Genomic DNA, 25,316 nt, shown 5'->3' on the forward strand with positions numbered 1-25,316 from the left:
TGACCTTAAATCAGAAGCATGCATGACCTACTGAAAGATGACACCCCTTCCATGTTTCCATTTATGTATGCAGACATCTGGAGGTTATTGTGATTTATTTTAGTAAAGTATGAATTTGGGGGTTCTGGGACCTCGATGTATAAAAAAAAACATTGTAGAGTTGTTGTAGGTACAAATAGTCCCAAGGGGTCACCCTCTACTATGTTTGGGAAGAAGACTAAAAATGCCAGGTCTGGAGGAGTATGATGGCATGTACCAATGGGAGCACTCTTTTTATTGGATGCTATGGAGACTCAGATGTCTATGTATATGCCTGGGCAGGGACATACTATAATACTTATAGTACTAATATACTATAGTATATGTCTTCAGGTCAACTAAGTTAGACCGAATAACGTCTTAGAAAAAATTAAGGTCAACATTTCTAGGATTGACAATAGACAACCATGATAAGGAGGCAAAAAAATAGAGAATCCCCATTAAAGTCATAGACATACAGTATTTTACTGAAGGATACATACCTGTCTTTACACAGATTGGGCAACATTCACCCGGGGGTATTTGTAATTTGCCAGTAGGACAAGTGATGTCTTCTTCACAGTCGAGAGGCTCACACACTTTCTTCCCTTGGTCACAAACACATATAGTACATTGTTGAGGGGACCAGGCTGCTCCATTGTACATGATCATCCCGTTCACCAAGCATTGTCCTTTTCCTGGTAAACAATTGACCCATTAGGATTACCATAAAGAACATAAATGAAAGACACAGCTATATTTATATGTAATAATATCTAATCTCATTTTTCACCAGAAGCAGTAAATCACAATTTCAGCCTACGTCTAGTAAGTGGATCCTTAGAAGGAAGAACTTTACTCTCTGCAGCATCTTCAAGCTGCTGACATTCTCAAAGCAGAAGCACTTCATTTATCACTGATCCATTTACTTAACTAAGAACAAGTTCCACCAAACAACAAACTGCCAAAAACTGCTTCTAGGGTAAAATAATTATGTATACGGTGCCATGCAGAGGCCCCATGTGGCAAAACGAAGCTGCGGAGACTTTGTGTGCTTCTATACAGGCTCCAAGGCCTAAAGGAAAGGAAGCCTTTATCCTTCTACCCTCTCTGAGATCCATTCCTACTTTCACTACAACAAAATGAATGTGACCCACAGGCATACATAGCATATAGGCAGCCCATGTAGCTGTATAGTGCCACTGGAGAGAGATAACCTATTCCAGGTTGGACTCATCTGTACTTTAATGGATGATGGGAATATTCACAGAGATGTTGTCTGCAACCATGTTAGTCAAAGTGTACAGGCCGGAAGTAAAGAAATTAGGATACGTATGTATTAGGTGAAAACTGGCAAGACCCACCAATTTTGGCAGGATTGTCTGTCTATTTAATGTATATTGGGGGTCAACAGATTCTCCCTCGATGTCCGAGGTTGGGCATGTTGAATCCATCATTCCCAAATTCTTCTTTTCCCCAACATGGGATATAAGAGGGATTTGTCAACACTGAAAAACCATGAACAGTCAGCTAAGCTTACAAGGTGGTGGGGGTGGGGAATTGAGAGCGCTGGCAGTGTTCTGCCAACCGTTATCTGAATTACTGTATATACTCGAGTATAAGCCTAGTTTTTCAGCACATTTTTTTGTGCTGAAAAAGCCCCCCTTGGCTTATACTCGAGTCAGGGAAGGCTTACAAAAAAACCGCCATACTCACCTCCCAGCCGGCATCTGTGTCTCCATCGGTGGTGTGGCTGCTTGAATTCTCTCCGCTGTCATCCCCCGCCGTCCTCTTTGCTCGGCTCTGTCATCCCCCGCCATCAGCGCTTTATAAGTAAGAGCTGTGATTGGATCATGCGTCAGCCAATCACAGCCTGTGCTTGATCATTCACAGCTAATCAAGCTGCTTTAGAATTCTTCCCGCTGTCATCTCCCTGCTCGGCTTTCAAATCCCCTCCCGTCAGCGCTGTGTAAGTTAGAGCTGTGATTGGATCGTGCACCAGCTGTGATTGGCTGGCGCTCAATCCAATCACAGTGCTTACTTACACAGCACTGACAGAGCCAAGCAGAGTCATCTGCAGTTTGCTAGCTCTCCAGCGCTCTATTCCCTCACATCCTTTCTATTCTCTCCTGCTGTTTCTGGAGAATTTCTTCTGGCTGCTCGCATAGGGATAGAAATGTCATCCATAAAACATCAGCTTCTACAGCAATGCTGCAGCAAAGGTAAACCTTATAGCCCACCTCTACATATCTGCATTGTATATTAGTCGTGGGAACGTTGATCTACACGATTATACAGTTTATATCGCACTAGTTCTACTTATTGGATAGGATCCCCCACTGAATTATTAGGACAGGATCAAATATCATCTGCAAAATGGAGACTCAGGAGCCGGGGCGAAGGTACGGGTTTGTGCCAACTTCTTGGCTTAGTGATGCCAAGCACCTGGAAACAATCTAATAAGAGGAAGGAGAGTGAATAATTCTCGCTGCGTTACTGCGGCTTAGTATTATTAATACTCTCCTTTTGAACAGTGCAAGCTCTGAGGAAATCAGAAAGATATTGGAACTTTCCAAGGACCTTGGAAGGAATAAGATGAGGTTGTTAAGAATATTAGGATGATAAAAGGACGTATAGACTGTAAGGGGAAACGTTTTACTAAAGGGTTAACCACACAAATGACTTGCTAGGCATTAAAGGGCTTCTTCACACGGGCATATGGGCAACTACGCCCATTATGTGTCCATGATTTTCAGACGTATTTGCGCGTGCAAAATTTGGTTTCGCTCTCATTTCCCTTTTTTTGCTGGCGCATTTCTCATGCGCATGAAAAAATTGGACATGCTCTATTTTCGCGTGCAAGGGTTGCCACAGACGTCTATGGGAGGCGCGCAAAGGTTCACACAAATGCGCGATACGCTGCACAGTTCCGTGAAAAAAAGAACACATTTAGAACTTCCTAGGTTAAATGGCCATTTAAATCAGAACATGTTTGTCTGCTGCACGCAAATGAACATGCCCCGCGTATACAAAAAATACAGTAAAATTCGTTGTGCCAAGGTGTGCGCAATTGCGCGTATGCCTGTGTGAAGCTGTCCTATTAGACGAGCCGATTATCGTTTAAATGAGCGATTGATGTCAGGGTTCACTCATGCGACCTGTTTATACAGGCAGATTTTATGTTCGTGGGGGCAACTGAGCACCGGGCCCACACGAATAATGACCTAGATTAAGGCCCCCTGCACATGAGCGGAAATTCCGCGCCGGGATTTCCCACAGAATTTTCAGCCGTGGAATCTGTCATAGGATTGCGTTAGAAAACGCAATCCTAAGCAGACGGCCGCGATTTGTCCGCGCGAAATCACGCGCAGAAAACAAATTGCGGCATGCTCTATTTCTGCGCAGAGCCCCACACAGAAATGTCACTCCCCTGCCGACAGCTCCACCCTGCGCATGCGCCAGCTGGCCGGCGGCCGGCACATCAGAGAGCTGAAGCCGCGGGAGAGGTGAGCGCCGGGCTGGTCCCTGCAGGGGCTCGGGTTGGGTCTGACCTGGCCATCTGCAGGCAGCCTAATATGGAACACCAGGTGAAACTACCACAGACTAACACCTCTCCCTATCTTCTGCTAGAGTTAGTGACACTGACCTACCTGAGCGGGGATATTGCCCCAATAAATGGCGGCCCTTTCTGCTCCTAGGAACCCACGCACCCCGGATAGGACTCATACACATGCCACTACGACAGGGACCACTGGACAAAGTAAGCTGGCACACAGAGCCGGAATTACACCATACAGCAGCTAATACACAAACACTAGTAGCAGGTGTTAATGCTATAAATAGCAGGTATTAGTTGACATTTTGTTCAAAATATGGACGCTAGCAGGCCACGTCACGGCTCCTGGCTATACTGCTAGTCCCTACACTAACCAGTAGTCCAACGACAAACAAACAAAACACAAACTTTTCTTGCAGCCACCACACACAGAACCTGCTCACACCACAAAGAGAGAGAGAATGAGAACAGAGAAAGCTGAACACACCCACACCTGGGAAGACAGCTTATATGTGTACTGACCCTGAGTGATTGGCTGACTGAAGAATGAGAACAACAGAATGAATGCTGTTTAAAGTGAACAATAAGTGAATGAGCCAACGATGATTTTTATGCCTGCATAAAATGAATGATAAGTGAAACGTGAACAATTCTCATTTGTCGTTGGGGCCTGTTTAGACTGAACGATTATCGTTCACTTTCGCTCATTTGAATACCTCTTTGAACAATAATGGTTCCATTTAAAAGCACCTACAGCGCCTTTTACACAGGATGACTGTCGAGGCGGTAAAGCCCCCAACAATTGTCCCAGCGATAATCGCTCCAGTGCTTTTAGGGCTCACTCACACAGAAGCTCTGCCGCACTTTTACTTTCACTTTCGGAAGCAGAGCTCCTGCCTCCGAAAGTAGCTTCAGCATGCCCATCATTGATGAGGTGCACTAAACGCACAAAATAGAACAGACAGCGCTGGAAAACTGCAGCGCTGGAAAGCACTGCGATCGAGCGGCTGTCTGAGAGGCTCTGACAGCATCTGAAAAAGACGGCTGCGTGAAAGCGGCTTTACACGGGAGGATCACTCAGTGAATAGAGGCGGAGCGGGACAGAGGACACTCCAGCCACCCGTCTCCATTCACAGTAAATAGGCAGTCGTTTATAGATGCAGGGGCGTAACTATAGAGGGTGCAGGGGATGCGGTTGCACCCGGGCCCAGGAGCCTTAGGGGGCCCATAAGGCCTCTCTTCTCCATATAGGGAGCCCAGTACTATGAATAAAGCATTATACTTGGGGGCCCTGTTACAAGTTTTGCATTGGGGCCCAGAAGCTTCAAGTTATGTCTCTGTTCAGCATGGTTTAGGTATGGGTACGGGTACAGATAGAGGGGGGGGGGCCCAGCTCACATTTTGCATCAGGGCCCCTGTGCCCTTAGTTACGCCCCTGTATAGATGAATGACTGCCCGTTTATACGGGACGATCGTCACCTGATTATTATGCCTGCTGTAAGTCAACGAAGAACAATAAGCAAACGAATTATCGTTCGTCCTTCAGTTGCTGGCAGCATTTACACTGAATGATTATCATTCAGATTCCCAGCAATAAGCTGAACCAATCGTTCCATGTAAAAGGACCCTTATTAGAGATGAGCGAACCTACTCGTTTTGAGTAATTACTCGATCGAGCACCGCGATTTTCGAGTACTTCAGTACTCGGGTGAAAAGATTTGGGGGGCGCCGGGGGGCGTCGGGGGGCGGGGGGAGGCATGGCGGAGCGGGGGGTAGCAGCGCGGAACAGGGGGGAGCCCTCTCTCTCTCCCTCTCCCCCCCACTCCCCGCTGCAACCCCCCACTCACCCACGGCACCCCCCGAATCTTTTCGCCCGAGTACGGAAGTACTCGAAAATCGCGGTGCTCGGGCGAAAAAGGGGCGTGGCCGAGTAGGTTCGCTCATCTCTAACCCTTATATTTAGAGTTCTAAGACCGTATTAGGCAATTGAATAAATGGCAATTCCCAGATACAATGTTAACAGGAATATCTCATCAAGACGAACAATTTTCCATATGCCTTGATGATTGGGTTCAAGGAGCTAGATGGGGGCAGCTGTCTTTAGAGAAGCGTTTGACTTTATGAGACGACTAAGATAACATTAGAATGAGCACCCATAATAACATTTAGGGTGTTCCACTAGTGTCGGTGGTCTAGGTCCAACTAGTCTTCAGATAGTCGCTGAAGCGTATGAATGACAGTCGCTCTTTTGCTTTTACGCAGCGCGATGACTGTTCATTAGTAGTTTGCCGAGATATCGTTCATAGGGCGGATCTCCATATAAATTAGTTCGCAAGTCGTTCATATATGAATGACCATGACTTTACACCGGATGACGTTTGATCAACCAGCGACTATTTATTTGATAAGCTGAAATGAAACAACTGGTGGTGGCCATGTTAACACTAAACAATTGTTTGAATTGGCTCTTTCGAACGATCATTAGGCCAGTAGTCGTCCCATATGAAGGTACCTTTAGGCTGCCAAGAGCAGCAGTCTGTAATCTGATGATGGATTTGCAAGGCCATTATAAAAAAAATTTAACCCTTTAGGTTATTATTGCAAAGCATCAAAAGGAAATTCCTTAAAGGAGCCAAAATAGCTGGAGCGGGGCAGTATCCAGCTCACCAGGATCGGGATCGGCTTGTAGGTGATGTAGTCTCTGGGAGGACAGGGGGCTACCTGTAACCTGGTTGTCACTTTCCTCCATGGGAAACTTTGAGTCCACATCAACTGCCCAGCTCCAGCTCCTCAGGATCGGGCTCTTCGTCACCGCTCAGTCTTCCGTTTATACCAACTGGTTCTAACTCCTGTTCACAGTCTTGGCCTCACTACCACAAGAATGAACAGGGCTCACATACATCATGCGATCAACCAATTGATTCAACATGAGCAGTGGGCTTGCTTACTTTCTTTCTGAGTGCTGGGGGAACAATCCCTGGACCTCAGTAACACATCCCCGTTCCTCTTGATCTCAACCTTAGGCTCGATACTATATATTCATGCCACAGACTACTTTTGGTTTCACTATTGCTTAGGCACCACTCTTCATTTTATACCTCGCCTTAGTTACCAAGGTGACGGGGAAAATTTGGTGCATTGCATCGGGCATGGGTTGCCCTTTCCATCACTCAGTAGGCACAGTCTTAAATAAGATATATCATAGGAACAATTGCAAAAAACAGTACAAAAAAAAATAGTTCTATACATTATGATGCAGTGACCGAGGCACAGGTCCCACAGCTGAGGAGATGGCTCGGTAGCTGTTAGGGATGTCACGGTGGCACTACCATCTCCTCCCTGAGGCGTGCAACCCTTTTCCAAGGCCCTGACAGGCCTCTCCAGGCAACACTAGTGGTGCGGTTACCTTTATAAAACTCTGTAATTAAACTTCTGTATTTGTCACGGGTGACGCCATTGTTCAATCCCCTGCGGTGAACTCCGACGATGGTGCAATAAATAGTCCACACACACAGGGCTGCAACGGGAACAGTTGGTAAAGCCTTTCTTTACTAAAACATCCAGCAGGGATAATACATAAGAGTTCTGGCAATGGAGGATTGGCTTAGAGACAACTTCTGTTTGTGAGGAAGCAGGGAGGCTACTTGGGGTATCTTGGTGTATACAGTCCTCGTTATCTGTAGGATCACTCTCCAGGACAACTTTTCTCACTCTCACTCTCTCTACCGGCCAACACTCACTGTTTGGCTGTCTTTTATGGCAATCTTTCAACCCTTCCATTGTAGCTTCAAGAGTTTAGACCAACTGGGGATAAGATAGGATATTCTCCATTCTTAGTAAATAGGATATCGCTCTGCTTTAGAGATGAGCGAGTATACTCGCTAAGGCTAACTACTCGAGCAAGTAGTGCCTTAGCCGAGTATCCTCCCGCTCGTCTCTAAAGATTCGGGGGGCGGCGGGGGGCGGGGAGCAGCAGGGGAGAGTGGGGAAGAACGGAGGGGAGATCTCTCTCTCTCTCCCGCTCCCCCCTGCTCACCGCCGCAACTCACCTGTCACCCGCGCCGGCAGCCGAATCTTTACAGACGAGCGGGAGGATACTCGGCTAAGGCACTACTCGCTTGAGTAGTTAGCCTTAGCTAGTATACTCGCTCATCTCTACTCTGCTTCCTCTATATTGGATAGGCCTAGGTGGGGCTTTCTCCTTTCTTTCACACTCCTTTCAGACGGATTGTAATCCACAGGGAGACATGCAAGCTCACTCAATTACTGTCCAAGACTCTCTTGCTGCCTTGCTCACTCCAAACACATATATCTTTCATGCTCATGTGATAACATTGGATACACACAAACTGTTACATTTTCCAGACATACCCAGACATTAACCTCTTGTATACTGGTTCTGTACAATACATATTAAGCACTGACAAGACATTTAGGGACAGTTATGCACATTTATAGAAGGGCCAGATATGTATACTTCGGGCCACTACAATGGCACCCTCTCATAGAGCGATAGTCCAATGTATTCCACTTCTTTAATAATACCTCCAAACACTTGAGTCCAAATTAACTGGAGATTTTAAGTCCCGCCCCCAATCCCCCCACAATTCTCTTACACAAGACAACGCACTGCTTAGCAAATGATTGAATTTGAAATAAATAATATGGGGTACACATCCGCATTGGAACCTCTTGGCCGGAGGTTTGGTCGCGGATCCGGCACAAAATACTGGGGGAAAAAAGCACTACATGCGGAGGTTTTCCTTCCAGTGAAATTCCGGAAAACCAAATGGATCCCTTTATAGTCAATGGGGGATTCCCCTTTCCTGTTCTCCCAACGCAGAAGAAAACCGGAACCCACAACACAGAAGTGAAACCACTCTAAGAACTTGATATACAATTAGAAAAGGTCTGAATGTCACTGGAGTCAGGAAACAGCAATCACAGTCAGACATTTTAGTCACCCACCGGTATAGAGACCCTTCTCTACTTTCTCTCCAAGGTGAGGAAATACACTGCTACAATAAGATAGGGACATGAATATTACAGCCCATATGGAAAGCAGCACAAATAGGTCATTGTATCTTGTACTCTATGGTAAAACTACCGTAGAGTACAAGATACAATGCGTGCCACAGAAGTATTTGACTTTGCTCATCGCCATTTCTGTTCCTTTGCATGAAAATTGATCAGCCTCTTGTCAGACCTTCCTCAGAAAACTTTCTTAGGGAACTGCAATTTAGGCAATTCGTTGACAGAAGAATTCAATACTGTAGATCAAACAAAAGATGAACAACCCATAACATTCAGAGCTACTGCCCCTAGTGGCTGAAATTGTAGAATTATATATAGTTTTAACCCTTAAATTTGATCCATTTGTTTTGGGAGAAATCCAAACATGCTGCAAGGTTGGCAAGGTTTCCTGCGGCTTACCTTCACTAGACTACAGACTATTATAGGGCAGGTTCAAAGAAAACAAAGGAGAGACAGGAAAGGATTTCTACTGGTATATTCAGAAAGGTCTGTGTGATAGATAGATAGATAGATAGATAGATAGATAGATAGATAGATAGATAGATAGATAGATAGATAGATAGATAGATAGATAGATGGATGAAGATGCAACAACTTGTAATTTAACGCTGTATGATAACTTAAAGGGGTCTGCCAGGACTTAAAAAAATTGAGGCTTAAAATGGTGTAAAATTAAGGAAAAATGGGTACTCACCTACTCCAGTGGCTCCATGTCTGGTTCTGGAGCCCCCGTCCCTTCCGCTTGGAACCAGGAAGCAGCCAGCAGGCGGTCACATGCCGTACATTTTGTACATGAGAGTTCAGCCAACCGACAGCACAATCAGCAGCACGTCGTGACTGCCTGCTAGGTTCCAAATGGCAGGAACCATGGCTCCAATACTGGAGCGTATGACACCAGAGCTGGTGAGCATCCTTTATTTTTTGTTAATTTTGCACCATTTTTAGCCTTAAAATTTTTTTGTTTAAAGTCACCGAAAATCCCCTTTATTACAATGCACTACAATGCTGTAAATTGTGTTCTCATGATACACCAGTCATGTTAATGACTGCTCCATCTGAAGATAGAGAGACAGCTAGCTAGATACATAGATAGATATAGATAGAGATAGATAGATAGATAGATAGATAGATAGATAGATAGATAGATAGATAGATAGATAGAATCTTACCTGCAACCAAGGGACTGCCCATCAGTGCTGCATCTCCTTTCCTTTGCCTGGTGGTGCTATGGTCAGGAACCTTCTTAGTCGATGAAGATCTTTGTTCTACAAGATTAGCGTTGCTTGTCTTTCGGGTCTCTTGAAGAAGACCAGTACTAAATTTCTCTCGAGACTTTTGAGCCCATCCAGCAGACCCCAAAATACTGAAGACCAACAGAGTAAGAAGTAGATTCATGATGTACAACTTGTCCCCTCAATTCTTAAAGTTGGATGTTGGTATCTCCTCCTCTGACCTGCAAAGTGACAGCTCGAAGTTTAACTCAAGCGTATTTCAAGATGATCTTCCCGAGAGGGCTTAACCTAAACACAAGGTGAACTCCTTACTCCTTTCCCTTCGCAGAATTTATTTTCTGTCCAAAGAAATACTTCCATCACTTGTGATCCCTTCTACTACACATTGCAAACAGCCCGGGATATTCTCTCTGTGCCTTGAAAGCATTGGTTGAACAAGTCCATGGTTTTTTATCAAGCTTAAGAGAGATTGGACGTTTTTAAGTGTTATAAATATAAAATTACCATAGAGCATCTTGCAGCTAGGTCTCCGGCCTAGTCTCTATGAATAGGACCTCTGTTTGTTCACAAGCAACACTCAGTATGGTTGGGGGGGGTTGGAATTACGTTCAGGTTAATACACAGCAACCTTTCTCTGCCATTTCCTGTGCAGAGTTGCTATGTAGACAGGGAGATCCAGCATATGGAAATAAGGCACATCTCAAGTTTACCGATACTGCTTCAAGGCTGAGAAATTTATGCCTTAAAGTCAAATGAATTTCGACAAGTTTCACATTTCTGTAAGCCCTGATTAAATAAAATAGTGAATTAACGTATGTATTTATGGATATTAATTCACTTTCCCTCCCAATAAATTTCATTTCTTGACTTTAAGGGGCTGTTAGCCATGTTAGCACTTTAAGTGTACACCACATACGGGATTTAGCGAGATATAAGTAGATTCACCTGTACACAATTGTTGGTTGCCCCCAACGATAATGGAATGTACTGAGCGCAAGGACTTTTTGAGAAACTTGCCTTAAATATGTAATACCATTGATAATGCATTCTAAAATACGTGATATGTAGTCATAGTTTAGACCCCCTTTTAAGTACTGCTAAGCTCTGAAGATTAACACCTTAGAGGGGTGTTCCCATCTCAGTTTTTCGAGATGGGAAAACCCAGCGCTCCATTTCCAACCACCTGTTGGAAGTAGCCAAGCACTTCAGCCCAGCACTGTTTTCATAGCTCTCATGGAAGTGAATGAAAGCTCTGGAAAGAAGCACTGGGTGAAGGCACTTTGCTTATCCTGTAGGCTACAGTCGGGTGACCGGTAGGCATTGCAGTGGTTTTCCACCTCGGCTATGAAAAGCTGAGATGGGAATACTGCTTTATATAGTCTTTAGCAGCTTATATCATTGAGGCAGACCAGGCAGCTGTTATGGGGCTCATGGAGAAGGGTTCCCGAGCTCAGGTTGGTTATCTCCATAGTCATCAATGAATAGTCAAAACTCAAAGTCTAGTTGGGTCTAGGGGTATAATGTTTCTCCTTGGGGAGGTTGCCAACTTGATGTAGGGAGTCTGACAATGCTTCCTTGGAAAACGGGTTTGAAAAGTTCATTTTCAAGTACCCTATTTAAGTATTTTTAGTTAATGGAGGTGGAGAACCTCATATAAGACTCTTTCTCAAGCTTGTTGCAAAAATTACGACAGAGGGCTGCAACTTGCAAGTGATGTTCTTTACTGGATGTAGAAATTGGCAACACTGCCACACAATACGTTACAGTCTAAAGGGGTTGTCCAGGACTTTTACTATTCATGATCTATCACAAGGATAGGTAATCAATAGTTGATCTCCAGGGGTCCACTGCTGATTTCCTGGCCCACTGTCATTGTATACAACACTGGATGTAGATGGCACTGCCAACATAGCAGTAGCCCAGTTTGATACTACAGGTGCAGCTACAATTCAATGGGAGTTGTGCCTGCAGTATCAAAACAGGCCAATGCTGTCCACACTGACAGGAGGCCCAGGGATCAGCTGATCGACAGGGATCTTAAGCAGTGAACCCCCACTGATGAACTACTGATGACTGATCCTGAGGATAGGTAATTAATGGTAAAAGTTCCAGACACCCCGTTTAATATTGTTAGGCTGCAACAGCCAAACTAGCAGTGGCGATATATTCCCTGGTAGATAGCAGTACACATGAGCACACAACGTTGACCCTGGCAACTTGGATTTAAGAAACTAATAAAATAGAAAATCAGAGCACTTCATGGGTGCATCTGCATAGCTGGACTGATAATCTCAGTATATAGTCTGCTCATGGACAAACATAGAACACAGATGTCTGACAGCTTCCAGTTCCTCTCTTCACTGAGACATGTATCAATTAATTGGATGTGCTGGAACTATACACAGTGCCAGAGCTGGAACCAGGAAGGTGAGTATATAGATTTTATTCTGACCAGCAGGGAATACAAAGGCTAAGCATTTCACCGTCAGTCTGACACTGAAACGAGTAGCCTTTGTATTCCCTGTTGACCAAAAAAAGATCTATATACTCCCATTCCTCATTCCTGGTCTGGTTCCGTGTATAGTTCCAGTACATCCAATAGAATAGCTTGGATTTTAGCTGGTATATGGTATGGTTTCTTATGTCTCTCCTTCTGCTTGCACAATCGACCTCTGGGCTCTCTTCGCAGCTCCTCCCGTGCCCCCACAACATTGTCACTTAGTTCTGCTACGGTATTTATGAACTTGGTTCTGGTACTGTATTTACTTCCCAGATCAACCCAGTCAATGATTCTGCCAGAGGAGGAAATTAGATTTGTCTGGCATAATGTGTTTGTTACAAACCCATGCCGGCTCTGGTTAATTACTTCATTCTTATCCAAGCACTTGCATAAATGCTGTTTAATAATTTGTTCAAAGATCTTCCCCGGTATAGAAGTCAGGCTCACAGGCCTGTAGTTTCCTGGGTCTAGCTTCTTCCCTTTTTTGAAGATAGGGACAGCATTCGCCCTTCTCCAATCTTCTGGGACTTCTATTCTCCGGGAATTTTCACAGATTATGGCGAGTGGTTCAGCAATTACCTCTGCTGCTTCCTTCAGTATCCTAGGATGTAATTAATCAGAACCTTGAGACTTGAGTTCATTTAAGTTAACGATTTTGCAATATTTCCCATCCTTCTTGAAAATTTCTGTCCTTAAGAACATCCAGCCATTGGATTCTTCCTACCCTATTTCCGAATTCATTAAAATCTACCTTTCTTAAAACCAGCCTTGAAGTTTGAGTCTTCTCAGGTCTTCCTCTCCTTGTTATTCAAAATTCAGGATAGCATGATCACTGCCTCCTAAGGACCCAGCCACTCTTACTTCCTCAACCATTCCCTCCCTGTTAGTAAGAATATTAGGTCTGTTTCTTATAAACAAGTTGTATCCTTTAAACCTTGTATTCCGATCATGTGTATCATCCCAGTAAGTTTCCGTGATGCCTATGATATCATATTTCTCTTCTTGTGTTAGGAGCTCCAATTCCCCTTGTTTCTTTCCCATGCTCTGTGCATTTGTGTAAAAACATTTTGGCTTGTGATCAGTGTCTCTTAAGGCCCATTTAGACATGATTATCGCTCAAAATTCGCTCAAAAGCCATCTTTTAAGCAATAATCGTTGCATGTAAATGTGCCCATGTTTCACTTTCCTTCTGAACGATGGATTTCAGTTCGGCAAGAAATCCATCATTCAGCAAAACAGCTGATAAGAAGGGTTCTGCCCGGGGAGCGCTGATTATAGCTGATTACATTGTCTTAGCTGTCAGCCCCATCTGGTGGTCTGTTCCCTGAATACAGCTCCTGGCGGCTCACACGCTACTAATTGGTACTAATAGGCATTAGTACCAAGTAGTAGTTTTATGCAAAATGATCACTCGAAAGCCATCTTTTGAGCGATCATCTTTGTTTACTCTCTACTTTCCTTCTGATTTTTTTGTCTTTGTTCTTTCTTTCCACAATAGCAAGGTTCTCCATTGTATTCATCAGCTGTATATTTTTACCTGGCCTTTCACTTCCCTTCTCATATTGTTCTAGTTTAAAGCTCTCCTGATGAGTGTAGCAAGGTGCCTGCCAAATATATGCTTACTCTCTTTGTAAGGTGTAACCCGTCTCTAGCAAGCAGTCCATCATATAGGTAATTCACTCCATGGTCTAGAAATCCAAATCTTTGCTGATGGCACCATGAACAGTTGTTCACTTCTAGAATCCTGTTCCATCTTCCTCTTCCATGGCCATCCACTGGGAGGATGGATGAGAAGACCACCTGTGCTCCTAGGTCCTTCACTTCAATATTGAATCCCTCAAAACCAGCACTCTCCTTATTCTTCTTCACAACAACACTTCTTTTTCTCCATCCAAGAGGATTCTGAGTGCCTACCAGACTGTTATTTGTGGCCAAAGTCATTTTTTGATGTACCTTTTGTTGTTCTCCTGCGTGAGAACCTGGTACCGGTTTCCGAGCAGTATGGGTGATGGCTGACTCCTGATCCTTCTGCTCATTTGGGTCACATGCTTCCATTCCTCGGCTTCTACAGGTCCACTAGAATTTATTTTTCCTCAATACTTTGAAGAGTCATTTCTGCTCTGTTAAAGAAATCCTTATCTTCCTTAATGAGTTTTAATGTAGCTATTCACTCCTGAAGACTCTGCACCTTTTCCTCCAGTAGAGATACAAGCTTGCATTTCTGGAAGGTGAACTTTGGCTTTTCCTGTTGTAGGTCTGTAACCATATAGCATACATTGCAGCTCACCATATGGCTCCTCTCTTCTTCCATGTCTATGTACACTTTCCAACTTCTAAAAGTCAAGAATTCTTGTGGTGATATATAACCTATACAAGATGCTACTTAGCGTAAAACTGACAGTGTGCCATCTGACGATGTTCTCTGAGCAGCTAGACCCCGCAACCGTCCCACCAGGGGCGTAACTATAGGGGATGCAGGGGATGCGGTTGCACTCGGGCCCAGGAGCCTTAGGGGGCCCATAAGGCCTCTCTTCTCGATATAGGGAGCCCAGTACTATGAGTAAAGCATTATAGTTGGGGGCCCTGTTACAAGTTTTGCATTGGGGCCCAGAAGCTTCAAGTTACGCCTCTGCGTCCCACTTATAATGACTCCTCGCTCTTCCCAGAATGCACTGACAAAATGCAAATTACATTTTAGGAGCTTCAGTCTCTGGTGTGACTAGACCCCACTAAACCCAGCAATCGTCCCAATCACACTGACTCTTTGCTCTTCCCAGACTGCACCAAGAATATGCAAATTACCTTCCAGGAGCTCCAATCTCTAGTCTGCTGATGCCATCCGAGCCGCTAGACCCGGCTAAACCCAGCAATCATCCCACTCACAGTGACTCTTCGCTCTTCCCAGAATGCATCAGGAATATGCAAATTATCTTCCAGGAGCTCCAGTCTCTGGTCTGGTTACTCCGGAAGTGGGGACCAACAAGGCAGCGGCTCCTCTCTCTATCATGCGCCTATTTCCTCTGCACACAGTGCCGCCACCAGATACTTCCACTCCTCTTGATAATGCCCATTCCTTAAAGGAATATACACACAGATATACAAATGTATAGGAGAAGGACAGAAAAATGCACCCCCCCTCTACAACATTACTGCAGTGATGAGACGGCTCTCCAATGACCCCCACATAGTCTTACCGTTAGGCTGATGACCCTCAATGGTTCTGTTAACACGGCTATTACAGTATGTCATTTGTGTCATTCTCAACTTGCTTCCATCCGCGGTTCGAAATTGTATACCTAAATTTGCTTCAAAATGACAGTTTCTGCTCCTAAAACATCTGTTCTCTGACTAACATTCAAATGATGTATTTTCAGTGAAACCAGGAAACCATGTTTATAGCAACCAGTAGTCTTAAACACCAGAGCATTATAAATGTTAGTGGTAAGTACTGGAAGTAATGTCTGTTCCCAGTACACGGAGCCCATGATGGTTAGGAATGGCCAATATAGCCTTCGGGCTAGTAAATACTCAAACGATCCCCAGCTGTGACCGCGCCGCACGTGTCCATTATTGGCTCAGCTCTGGCGGAGACACCTGCCAGACCGATGCTCTCCAACTCACGGTTCTCCAGCTGCTGTGACTCTACAAGTCCTGACTTAGCTGTCAGGACATGCTGGGAGTTGTAGTTTTGCAACAACTGGAGAGACATTGATTGAAGCGACTGTGATAGACTCCATAAAGGATACAGTTGTCTATATTACCCTTTTGGTATTATGGATGTAGTTTTATATATATATGTATATTATACAATATGTACATTACAGCTTATACAATTCTTCTGCCTGTCCGCGGAAACAGACAGCAGTTTATTAACACCTTGTTGTCAGACATGAATTAAAGCCTGGGAATGACAATGTGAGGCCTCTTTCACATGGCCGTTGGCATTTTTACATGCGCCCGCCGCCACCGTAAAAACGCGTGAACGGGCGCACAAATCTAATGTTTGTGCGGCCGTTCAGATGGCATGGGCCCCGGCGCATATACGCCGAGGCTGCAATGCTGTTCCTTCCCCTTTGCTGGTTCACCTCCTCTCTCCTTACCTCCGGCTGATTGCAATGGGAGTGGGCAGGAGCTAAGCACCCACCCCTTGTCCGCACGCTCAGTCACGCTGCTAAACTCCCTCCCATCTCCCTTCTCCATAGGAGCCCATGCAGTGGCCGACTAATTCTGTCCGGAAAGATAGTCCCAGGACTATCTTTTCGGCCCGGAGTGAAAACGAACTGCGCTATATTGGCCGTCTGGGCGCTTTTACGTTGTGGGAATACGGCCATGTGATCTGATGCATTGGAATCCAATGCATCAGATCGTAGCGTATATATCGTCCGGCTGTGAAAACGGCAGCCCGATATACGCTCGTGGGAAAGAGCCCTAAAGGTTGCTGCACACACCAGGTTATATAACGTCTCCTTATAACCTTTGAGCTGAGTGGGCTTCTTCACACAGGCGTATTTGCACGTGTTTTTGCGATACACGGGGAATAAAATTGGTTCGTATACATTTACAGATTTTGTAAAAAAAAATAGGACCTGCTCTATTTTGGTGTGCATTTGCGCATCAAGAGTCCCCATAGAAGCCTATAGAAGGTGCGACAATGCGTGCGCGTTGCACAGCAGAATGGTAAGGCGCTGCACACTTCTTTGAAAAAAAGAACACATCTGGAACTCATTAATGGCCATTTAAATCAGGGCGTGTTTGTCTGCCGCACGCAAATGCACAAGCCCTGCGTGCGCAAAAAGTACAGTAAAACATGCTGATACGCACGATGACGTTGCATTGAGGCGCGAGCAAGAACACATACACCCGTATGAAGTAGACTTAAGAGTCCATTTAAACGAAACCATTATCATTTGAGTTAGTTCACCCGGGCAGCCTGTTTATACGGCAGATTATACGGCGCTGGCTCGTTGAAACGAGAAATCATTCAGTCGTTCACATTTGCCGTTTAAGTAACTGTACTTTTTTCTGCCGCTGGGCCCGTTCACATGGGTGCGGGACATACCCACTCCATATTTGAGCAGGCGGGGCAGCCTACTTAGTCCCAGGTGTCATTTCTTCCCCATGAAATTAAGCCATTCAGCGCACGATTTTGTGCAGACGAAGTGTGAATTTGGGCCCCCCCATAGACTCCGATTAAGCCTCTTGTGCACAAATGCGCACAAACATAGAACAATTGAAATGCGGGTGCAAAAACGCCCCATGTGAGTGAACCCATAGATAACCAATGGGTTCTTTTAGATGCGGTTTGCACAAGCAATTTTGAGCTTGCGAAAATGCGAGCAAAATCGCTCCTGTGAAGGCGCCCTTATTGTGAAAGGCAAAGGGAAAAACGACCACAAAACAGCTCTTGTAATGGCTTATTCAGATGACCATATATGTAAATACGCTCGCCGCAGCTCAACGCGTCCCAAGAATTCGTAAGGGCAGCTTTCCACAGTCGTATTTGCGGGTTCAGAAAAAAAAACGCAGCATGTTCTACTTTTGTGCGCAATTTTGTGCACCAAAGGTTCCCATAGAAGTCTATGGGGGTGTGCGAATGTGTATGCACCATGCAAGGAGATACGCAATATGCTGTAGGGAAAAAGAACACATCTGGAACTAGATGTAAAGAAGAGTGTTCCATTTACTGACTGCAAGCATAGATCCTGAAAATGGTGACAAATTGAAAGAACTTGACATTTCCCAGCTGGAGCTCGTGCGTCGGCACGGGTTATGCCGTGCTCCTTCCAGATGTCAGCTCACAGATACGTCTTAAATCCGTGAGACAGTTTCTCTGTTTTCCCAGCGCATTTGAGTCATAATCAGCTGACAATCAAAGCCAGGGCTGTCGTCATCTAATGAGCTGTCTCTTCATGCGTCTGTCTCATCGACTAAATCCACAATACTTTGTACTCAATCACACCAAGTTCTCCATTTTGAAGGCTGACTTCTCTCCATAACTTATTTACCTCCAACAGACGCATAACAGACTCTTCTGTCCATGAGCTACTGCTCCGACCCATGTAGTGGCTCGTAGTTGTAGGCATTGAATTCAATGGGAGCTGTGCCTGTAGTGGCCGGCGCTCAAAATTGGAGACACAGCTCCCATTGATGTCCATGAGAGTTGTGCCTACAATTATGAGTCACTACACAGGGGTCGGAGTAGTGCTTCCGCTCCAACCCCAATGTATCCCGGCAGGAGCTACCTGAAAAACCCATTTAATGTCGGCTGACTGATTCCCAGCCTGGAACCCGTGACACTCCTGGCAGGTTCTTGTGGCACACCACAGTGCCGCAGCACCCCGGTTGGGAATGACTGCTCTAAGGACACTCCTACCCATCACACACGCAGAAATCTACAGTCCGTTTACACCTAGCAGATGCCTTGCAGTCATTGTAGTCCCCGATCTCTTCCCTCTCTTCTCCCAATCTGGCTGCTAAAAGCTACAATAAAACTATTAAAGCTATACTGGATGAAGCAGCGCCCCCCATGCTCCAGCCCTCCCTATACAGACCGCGGCAACCCTGGCTCACACCTCTAACGTGTTTTCTTTGGCGGCGCTCTAGATGTGCTGAACACTTTTGGAGAAAATCACAAACGTCTGCAGATTTCCTCCACTACAAATTCATGCTCAGAATGTACAACTTGTCCTTCGCCTTGCCGAACAAGCCTACTTCACCTCTCCCATCTCCTCACTATCCAATAACCCAAAAAGACTCTTTGACACTTTTGATTCCCTCCTCGGCCCTAATATTTAGCCCTCTCCCATAATGGATCTCAGCTAAAAATCTGGCCACTTAGTTTAAAGAGAAAATATGAGCCCTTACAGTTGGGTTTTCATGGTGTACGTTCTTCAGAAACCGCTCTTACTAAAGTGTCAAATGATCTTCTGATAGCTAAATCGAAGGATGACCACTCTCTACTGATCCGCCTCGATCTCTCTGCTCCATTTGATGCTGTAGATCACCAAATTCTTAAGGATACTGCGTTTTAATGGCTTTCCTCCTACCTTTCTCACCGCTCGTTCAGTGTATCATTTGCTGACTCTACTTCTCCTCTTCCTTTTGCTGTTGGGGTTCCTCAGAGTTCGATCCGTGGTCTCTTCCCCCCCCCCCCCCCCCTTTCCATCTACATGGCCCCTATTGGACAAACAGTAGATTTGGGCTTTAATACCATCTTTATGCTGACGATACCCAGTTATATGCTTCTTTCTGTGACATCACATCTTCCCTACGGCAAAACACCAGCGATTTTCTGTCAGCTGTCTCTTAACGCTATGTCATCTAAAACGGAATCTCTCAAAGGCCGCCTGCAGACGGCCGGGTCGGATTCTCGCAGCGGGACTCGACCCGAGCCCCTGCAGGGACCAGTGCGGCGCTCACCTCTCCCGCAGCTCGAGCTTTTTGATTTGCTGGCTGCTGGCCAGCCAGCGCATGCGCAGAGTGGAGCCGTCGGCCCGAGAGTGACATTTCTGTGCGGCCTCTGCGAGCCCCGCACAGAAATAGAGCATGCCGCGATTTGTTTTCTGCGTGTGATTTCGCGCAGACAAATCGCGTCCGTCTGCCTAGGATTGCATTTTCCGCCCGTGTGCATGGGGCCAAAGCTGAATTTCTTGTTTTTCCACCATCTACAGACCGTCCTAAACCGGATATCTCTATATCGGTTTGCGGTACCACCATAATTCCTCCGCAGCACTCCCGCTGTCATATTTGATTCCGACCTTTCCTTCACTCTCCATATTCAGTCACTTGCTCACTCATGGCGCCTGCCACTCAAAAAACACTTTCGAATCTGCGCTTTACTCACTCCAAAAACAGCGAAAACTCTTACTGTTACCCTTATTCACTCTGGGCTTCATTACTGCAACTCTCTACTGATCGATCTTTGCTTCTTTGTATTCTCCCCTCTCCAAATCATCCTGAATGCAGCAGCATCTTTTTGTCACTGATAACTCCCCCTGTGCCAGTCACTACTGTGGCAACTCCCCCCATGTGCCAGTCACTACTGTGATAACTCCCCCCATGTGCCAGTCACTACTGTGATCACTCCCCCCCGTGCCAGTCACAACTGTGATAACTCCCCCCCCCTGTGCCAGTCACTACTGTGATGACTACCCCCTGTGCCAGCCACTACAGTGATAACTCCCCCCTGTACCAGTCACTACTATGATAACTCCCCCCTGTGCCAGTCACTACTGTGACAACTCCCCCCTGTGCCAGTCACTACTGTGACAACTCCCCCCTGTGCCAGTCACTACTGTGATAACTCCCCCCTGTACCACTCACTACTATGATAACGTCCCCCTGTGCCAGTCACTACTGTGACAACTCCCCCCCCTGTGCCAGTCACTACTGTGATAACTCCCTCTGTGCCAGTCACTACAGGAATAACTCACCCTTGTGCCAGTCACTACAGTGATAACCCCCCCTCTGTACCAGTCACTACAGTGATAACTCCACCCAGTGTCAGTCACCACAGTGATAACTCCTCCCTGTTCCAATCACTACAGTGATAACTTCCCCTGTGTCAGTCACTATAGTGATGCCTCTCCCTGTGCCAGTCACTACAGTGAGGCCTCTCCCTGTGCCAGTCACTACAGTGAGGCCTCTCCCTGTGCCAGTCACTACAGTGAGGCCTCTCCTTGTGCCAGTCACTACAGTAATGCCTCTCCCTGCTCCAGTCACTACAGTGATGCCTCCCCCTGTGCCAGTCACTACAGTGATACCTCCGCCTGTGCCAGTCACTACAGTTATAACCCCCCCCCCCCCCGTGCCAGTCACTACAGTGATACCTTCCCCTGTGCCAGTCACTACAGTTATAGCCCCCCGTGTCAGTCACTACAGTGATAACTCTCCATTGTGCCAGTCACTACAGTGATAACTCTCCCCTGTGCCACCCACTACAGTGATAGCTCCCCCCTGTGTCAGTCACTACAACGATAGCTCTCCCCTGTGCCAGTCACTACAGTGATGCCTCCCCCTGTGCCAGTCACCACAGTGATACCTCCCCCTGTGCCAGTCACTACAGTTATAACCCCCCCCTGTACCAATCACTACAGTGATAACTCCCCCCTGTGCCAGTCACTACAGTTATAACTCCCCCTGTGCCAGTCACTACAGTGATACCCCCCTTTTGCCTGTCACTACAGTTATAACCCCCCCCCCCCCCGTGTCAGCCACTACAGTGATAGCTCTCCCCTGTCTCAGTCACTACAGTGATAGCTCCTCCACTCTGCCAGTCCTTACAGTGATATCTCCATCCTATGCCAGTTACTACAGTGATGCCTCCCCCTGTGCCAGTCACTACAGTGATAGCTCCCCCCGTGCCAGTCACTACAGTGATAGCTCCCCCCTGTGCCAGTCACTACAGTGATAGCTCCCCCCTGTGCCAGTCATTACAGTGATAGCTCCCCCCTGTGCCAGTCACTACAGTGATGCCTCCCCCTGTGCCAGTCACTACAGTGATAGCTCCCCCCTGTGCCAGTCATTACAGTGATAGCTCCCCCCTGTGCCAATCACTACAGTGATAGCTCCCCCTGTACCAGTCCCTACAGTGATAATTCCCCCCTGTGTCAGTCACTGCACTGGCTGCCTTTCAAATATCCATACTAATATTATAAATGTGAAAGTACCTCTGTCTGTCACCTTTTCACGGGTAAACCTCTGAAGCGATTGTGATGAAGTTTGGCAGGGAGATAGTTTGCATCCTGAGGAAGGACATAAGCTAAGTTTCATCCTGAAAATGTATAGAGCTCTCTAGGGAGTGTGACAAGACAGATTTATTTTGTGATGCGCAGGTGCACCTCCGCTCCGCAACGGGCGATGCGGAGGAGAAGGGGGTGCACATCATAAGCTATGCCTACACAAACGTGCATACACCTGAGGGTAGATGTCGTTACCAGACATATGCGATTATTGAGTGCAGCGGAGCAGAGGGGAAGGGGGTGCACATCATAAGCTGAGGGGAAGGGGGTGCAGACATCATGGCCGCACGTATGCGATTATTAAACAAGCAGGGATACCGGCGTTGTCAGGAATTACAACTTGAATGAAAGACACATTAACATGGATTGAGATTTTAAAGAAAATCTGCATTGCCCAAAGCAATCAGTCGTAGTAAAAGTTGGTGTTCCGGTCCTATTAATGCGTAATCTTGATGCACCAAAACTGTACAACAGCAAATGATTACAAATTACACACCTGGAGCGAAATACTGCAAGAGCCATTATTATGATTGGAGTAGCAAAAGAAGAAGGTGTTTTAATTCCAGGCATTCCGATAATAACGACGGATTCGCCTTTTCAATTTAAAAGCTGCAATTCCCTCTAAAAATAGCATTTGCGATGGCAATCAATAAGGCTCAAGGGCAAACACTCAAGGTAGCAGGTGTACATTTAGAAAAAACATGTTTTTCTCATGGGCAACTGCTTGTGGCGGCTCACGTGTATACAGCGCACAAAACCTCTATATCCTAGCATAAGATGACAAAACCAAAAATGTACAAAACTGTGCTGACTGCAGATTGCAGTTACATTTGTTTCACTATTTCAACTGTTTATGCTTCAATATACAGCAAAACACAGACTAGATTAAAAAAATACTAATTCCAATGCGGACGAAGTTGCAGGTAACAAGCTAGTAGAATATAATTTATACTCCTCACTCTTAGGGCGCATTCAGACGACCGTATATCGGCTGCCGGCCAATATATGGTGTCTCTTTCAGCAGCGGGTGGAGACAGGAAGAGTCGGGAGCAGTGCTCTGAGCTCCTGCCCCCTCTCTGCCTCCTCTCCACCCCCCTGCACTATTTTCAATGAGGAGAGGCAGGCTAATTCCTGAAGCTTAGCCCCGCCCCATCCCGCCTCCTTTCATTGCAAATAGTGCAGAGGGGCGGAGAGGGGGTGGAGAGGAGGCAGAGAGGGGGCGGGAGCTCAGTTCCTGCTCCTGGCTCTTCCATCCTCCCCCCCCATGCAGATGAGGACATCGTATATCGGCTTGGCGTGACAACCCAACTGATATACGTTTGTCTGAATCCAGCCTCATACAAAGGACTTGCACAGTGCTGCACCACCTTGTATCTCTTCCCTCATCTCTGTCTATTGCCCTGCCCATGCTCTCCACTCAGCTAATGAGTTTACACTAAATTCCTCCCTAATCCGGACCTCCTACTCCCGCCTTTAAAATTTTTCCTGAGTTGCACCAGTTCTCTGGAACGCGCTATCCCAGACAATCAATGTTAATTTCCAATGCCCACAGCTTTAACCGAGACCTACGAACACATCTTTTCAGGAAGGCCTATCATATTCCATAATCTAAAGTCTTCTCCATCTACCCTGCCTCTCCCATAGAAACATGAGCCCCTTCTTTTCATTGCACCCCCACACACCCCACTGCACCTCTTAGTTGTTATTCACAAATACGTCTAGTGATCCACTCACACATCTCTATGAATGTATATATGTATATCACCCCATGTGTATACTTCCTATAGTCTGTAAACTCTTGCAGACAGCAGAGAGGCTGGCGATAAACAGTAAGAGAACCCCGACGGACGTCTTCCAACATCAGAGGTGTACAGCCTTAAATCATAATGTCTTCAGACGTCAGACAGTGGATTGGAAAAGGTTAATAGTGTTTTTATGTGTCTTTAATAGGTATAGTCTTCTTGTGTGGTCTTTTTTTTCATATGTCTGCAATAGAGATCTCAAAGCATTTTATTTCTATTTGTTGGAAGTTTGAAACTACGAACCCACTTCTCTTACGTCCTATGAGTATATTTTATGTAGTGCGGATACTTCCGCGTGAGGTGCAGATCTCTAACTTTTCTGCCCTGTATTCAACTTAAAGTTAGAGATCTCTGTAAATCATTTGGAATGGGTACTTAAAGGGGTTGTCTGCCCTTTTTTTAACTGATGACCTGTCTTCTGGATAGGTCATCAGTAGTTGATGGATTGGGGGTAGCCGCTCGGGACCCCCCGTCCATCAGCTGATTGTCTGGCTCGCTGTAAGGGCAGCAGGCTGGGCGTTGTCATCAGTAGTCATCGCAGGAAATGCCTACACCCGCTTCACTTCCATTGATGTTAATGGGAGCTCCGCGCTACTATAGCACTTCCTGTTTCTCTACTGGTCATGATGTCACATCCAGTCCTGACCAGCAAGGAAACAGGAAGTTCCGTAGTAGTGCTGTGCTCCCATTGATTTCAATGGGAATGAAGCAGGAACTTCCTCCCGCATATGCTGATCCTAAATGGGGCGTATGAACAGGAGATGCCATCTTAACACAGATGGTTTCATTTCCCTTGTTATGCTGCTTCAGGGAAATTGAACACTTGCTGCCATTGTTCCTCACAGATTAATGCTCATCACTGGTGCTCCCAGCAGTAGGATATCCTATGATCAGCTGAGGGTACCCTCTTAACAAAAAAGGGATTGTCTAAAGTGGACAATCAATATTTTCTGCATTCTCAGGGGATTAAATGGATTGTCCATTTGTAAATGATTGCTGTTCTACTCTTTGGGGAGGCCATCAATAATAGATTGGTGCCGGTTGGCCGCCTGAGACCCTGCTGATAAGCTGTTGACCAGGCAGGTGTGTGTGTGCACTGAGCTGATTTCTGCAGGAAGCAGACAGCGCCATTCTCACTGCGGTGGTCAGGCTTGGTATTACAGGCTACGTTTCCATTCACTTCAATTGGGACTTTGGCTGCAACACTAAGCCTGCAATAAGAATGGAGCTGTCTGCACCCTGCAGAAATCAGCTCAGTGCACAAGCATACAGGTCCAGAAAACAGCTGAGCAGCGGGGGTCCTAGGCAGCAGATCCCTGCTGATCTATTATTATTGGCCTATCCTGCATGGTGCCTCTAGCAGAAAATGCAAAGAAACAGCACTGAATGCACATGTATTGTATGACTTTATTACATGGGTAGATACTGCACACA

General features: G+C 46.0%; 1 protein-coding gene across 1 annotated transcript in view; it reads right to left on the reverse strand.

Moving 5' to 3' along the window:
- LOC136580260 (extracellular matrix protein 2-like) overlaps nucleotides 1-10,215 on the reverse strand; it is a 59,943-nt gene extending 49,728 nt beyond the window's left edge. The window contains exons 1-2 of the mRNA XM_066580675.1: nucleotides 9,778-10,215; nucleotides 522-716 (exon numbers count right to left, since the gene is read on the reverse strand). Coding sequence (XP_066436772.1) covers nucleotides 522-716; nucleotides 9,778-10,003 — 421 coding nt within the window. The 5' untranslated portion in view covers nucleotides 10,004-10,215. The remainder of the gene's footprint in view (nucleotides 1-521; nucleotides 717-9,777) is intronic.
- Nucleotides 10,216-25,316: the final 15,101 nt, after the last annotated feature.

Source organism: Eleutherodactylus coqui, chromosome 10 (genome assembly GCF_035609145.1).
Source record: "Eleutherodactylus coqui strain aEleCoq1 chromosome 10, aEleCoq1.hap1, whole genome shotgun sequence".
In the NCBI taxonomy this organism is placed as follows: domain Eukaryota; kingdom Metazoa; phylum Chordata; class Amphibia; order Anura; family Eleutherodactylidae; genus Eleutherodactylus; species Eleutherodactylus coqui.